The following is a 2,500-nucleotide window of genomic DNA, read 5'->3' as shown; positions in this document are numbered from 1 at the left end:
GCCTCGGGCCGACCAAAGCCTTGTGAGTGGATTTGGTAGACGGAAACTGAAAGAAACCCATTGAATATATGTGGCTGTGTGGTAAGTAGCTTGTTTACCAACCACATGGTTCCGGGTTCAGTCCCACTGCGTGGCACCTTGGGCAAGTGTCTTCTACTATAACCTCAGGTTGACTAAGAGCCTTGTGAGTGGATTTGGTAGACAGAAACTTAAAGAAGCCTGTTGTGTATGTATATACACACATACACACATACATACATATATATATATATTTGTGTATGTTTCTGTATTTGCCCCCCTGCCCACCATTGCTTGACAACCGATGTTGGTGTGTTTACATCCCTGTAACTCAACAGTTCAGCAAAAGAAACTGATAAAACGAGGACCGACCAAAGCCTTGTGAGTGGATTTGGTAGACGGAAACTGAAAGAAGCCCGTCGTATATATATATATGTGTGTATATGTTTGTGTGTCTGCGTTTGTCCCCCCAACATCGCTTGACAACTGATGCTGGTGTGTTTATGTCCCCGTCACTTAGCGGTTCAGCAAAAGAGACCGATAGAATAAGTATTGGGCTTACAAAGAATAACTCCCTGGGTCGATTTGATCGACTAAAGGCGGTGCTCCAGCATGGCCGCAGTCAAATGACTGAAACAAGTAAAAAAATATATATATATATATATATAAAATGGCTTCTAGTTTACATCTACCAAATCCACCACGCTCAAGGTTTTGTTCAGCCCAGGACTATAGTAGAAGACACCCAAGGTACCACAGAGCAGGATTGAACCAGAGACCACATGGTTAGGATGGGTCTCCTAGAAGCAAATATGTTGCTGGCACTCACTTTTACTTGAATATCCTATGGGAAAGAACATAGTCTAAGACATAGATTTTCTATGGCCTAGGAAAGAAAACATTATAATAATGTACAACACATGATGTACCCCAAGGTAGACTATTCTTTTCCTTGCTTCAGTCATTTGACTGCAGCCATGCTGGAGCACTGCCTTTAGTTGAACAAATCTTATTCTTATTCTTTGCAAGCCTAGTATTTATTCTATCGGTGTCTTTTTGCCAAACTGCTAAGTGACAGGAACGTAAACACATCAACATTGGTTGTCAAGCAACAGTGGAAGAAAAAACACACACAAATAACAAATATATACATACATATAATATACACACACACACACACATATATATACACACACATATATATACACACACACACACATATATATATATATACACACACATATATATACACCCACACATATATATACACACACACACACATATATATATATATACACACACATATATATACACACACATATATATACACACACATATATATATACACACACACACACATATATATATATACACACACATATATATACACACATACACAACGGTCTTCTTTCAGTTTCCATCTACCAAATCCATTCACAAGGCTATAGTAGAAGACACTTGCCCAAGATGCCACGCATTGGGACTGAACCCAGAACCATGTGGTTGGGAAGCAAGCATCTTACCACACAGCCACTCCTGCGCCTAAACCAGAAAAACGCTAAATGATCACAGCTGAAACACTTTGATCATATGTTGGCTTGATTTAAGCAAGCGGCCAAGGGTTAAACAACAATAACAACAGCAACAAACTTACCCAACAATAGGGTTTTGGAAACCCAACCGTTTTTTGGTATCATTGATGTCTTTTTCTAGGGCTGGTTGTGGCCGTACTAGATAACGTACAAACTGACCGATCCACCATACAGCAGGGTCACCATGAAGCCGACGAAGCCGTGGTGCAAGGTCTTCTGGGATGGCAAGTGGAATAAATGCTGGTTTTGGGTAGACATTGTCAATAATTGGCATCTCCACAACTTGGACCTCTGTCAGTGTTTCAGGTGCTGAAAAGGATGAGAAAGAAGAAAACAAAGAAAGAAATCAGATTAAATATAAAAACAGCTACAAAAAGCAATGAAAAAAAACGAAAAAAAAAAACACAAAAACTTTTCAATTAGAAATTAAATCAGTGGTTGTTTTGCTAGAGTGTTGTTAGATGTTAGAGGAGGCCGGGTCTGAAGGACTTGGATGTTAACCCTTTCGTTACTGTATTTATTTTGAGATGCTCTGTGCTTCTTTCAGTTACTTCAAATATAACAAAGAATTTAGTAAAATAACTTAGTTATCATTAAGCTTGTGTTAGGAACATAAATTGTGACTAAAGTTTGGTGGAAGATTTTAATTTTGTACTACAGAGCCAGAGGCGGTTTTGGCCAGGTTGGTATCAAAAGGGTTAAGAGAAGCTATTTAAGGAAGAAAGAATGATTTTATTACTGCTGAGGTCATCTTCACCTTTTATATCTTCAACATCAATACTAATGGGACCTGTGGAAATTCTACAGAGTGAAAAAGATTAACCCTTTTGTTACCATATTTCTGTTGAAATGCTCTGGGTCTCTTTCAATTAATTTTAAATATAACAAAG

At 38.4% G+C, this 2,500-nt stretch overlaps 1 protein-coding gene across 1 annotated transcript in view; it reads right to left on the bottom strand.

Annotated features, from left to right (window-relative positions):
• Positions 1 to 2,500, bottom strand: part of LOC115224035 (alpha-(1,6)-fucosyltransferase) — a 248,718-nt gene that overhangs the window by 9,720 nt on the left and 236,498 nt on the right. The window contains exon 8 of the mRNA XM_036513073.1: positions 1,673 to 1,932. Coding sequence (XP_036368966.1) covers positions 1,673 to 1,932 — 260 coding nt within the window. The remainder of the gene's footprint in view (positions 1 to 1,672; positions 1,933 to 2,500) is intronic.

Source organism: Octopus sinensis, linkage group LG24 (assembly GCF_006345805.1).
Source record: "Octopus sinensis linkage group LG24, ASM634580v1, whole genome shotgun sequence".
Classification (NCBI taxonomy): Eukaryota; Metazoa; Mollusca; class Cephalopoda; order Octopoda; family Octopodidae; genus Octopus; species Octopus sinensis.
This window is presented reverse-complemented; position numbering and strand designations above follow the sequence as displayed.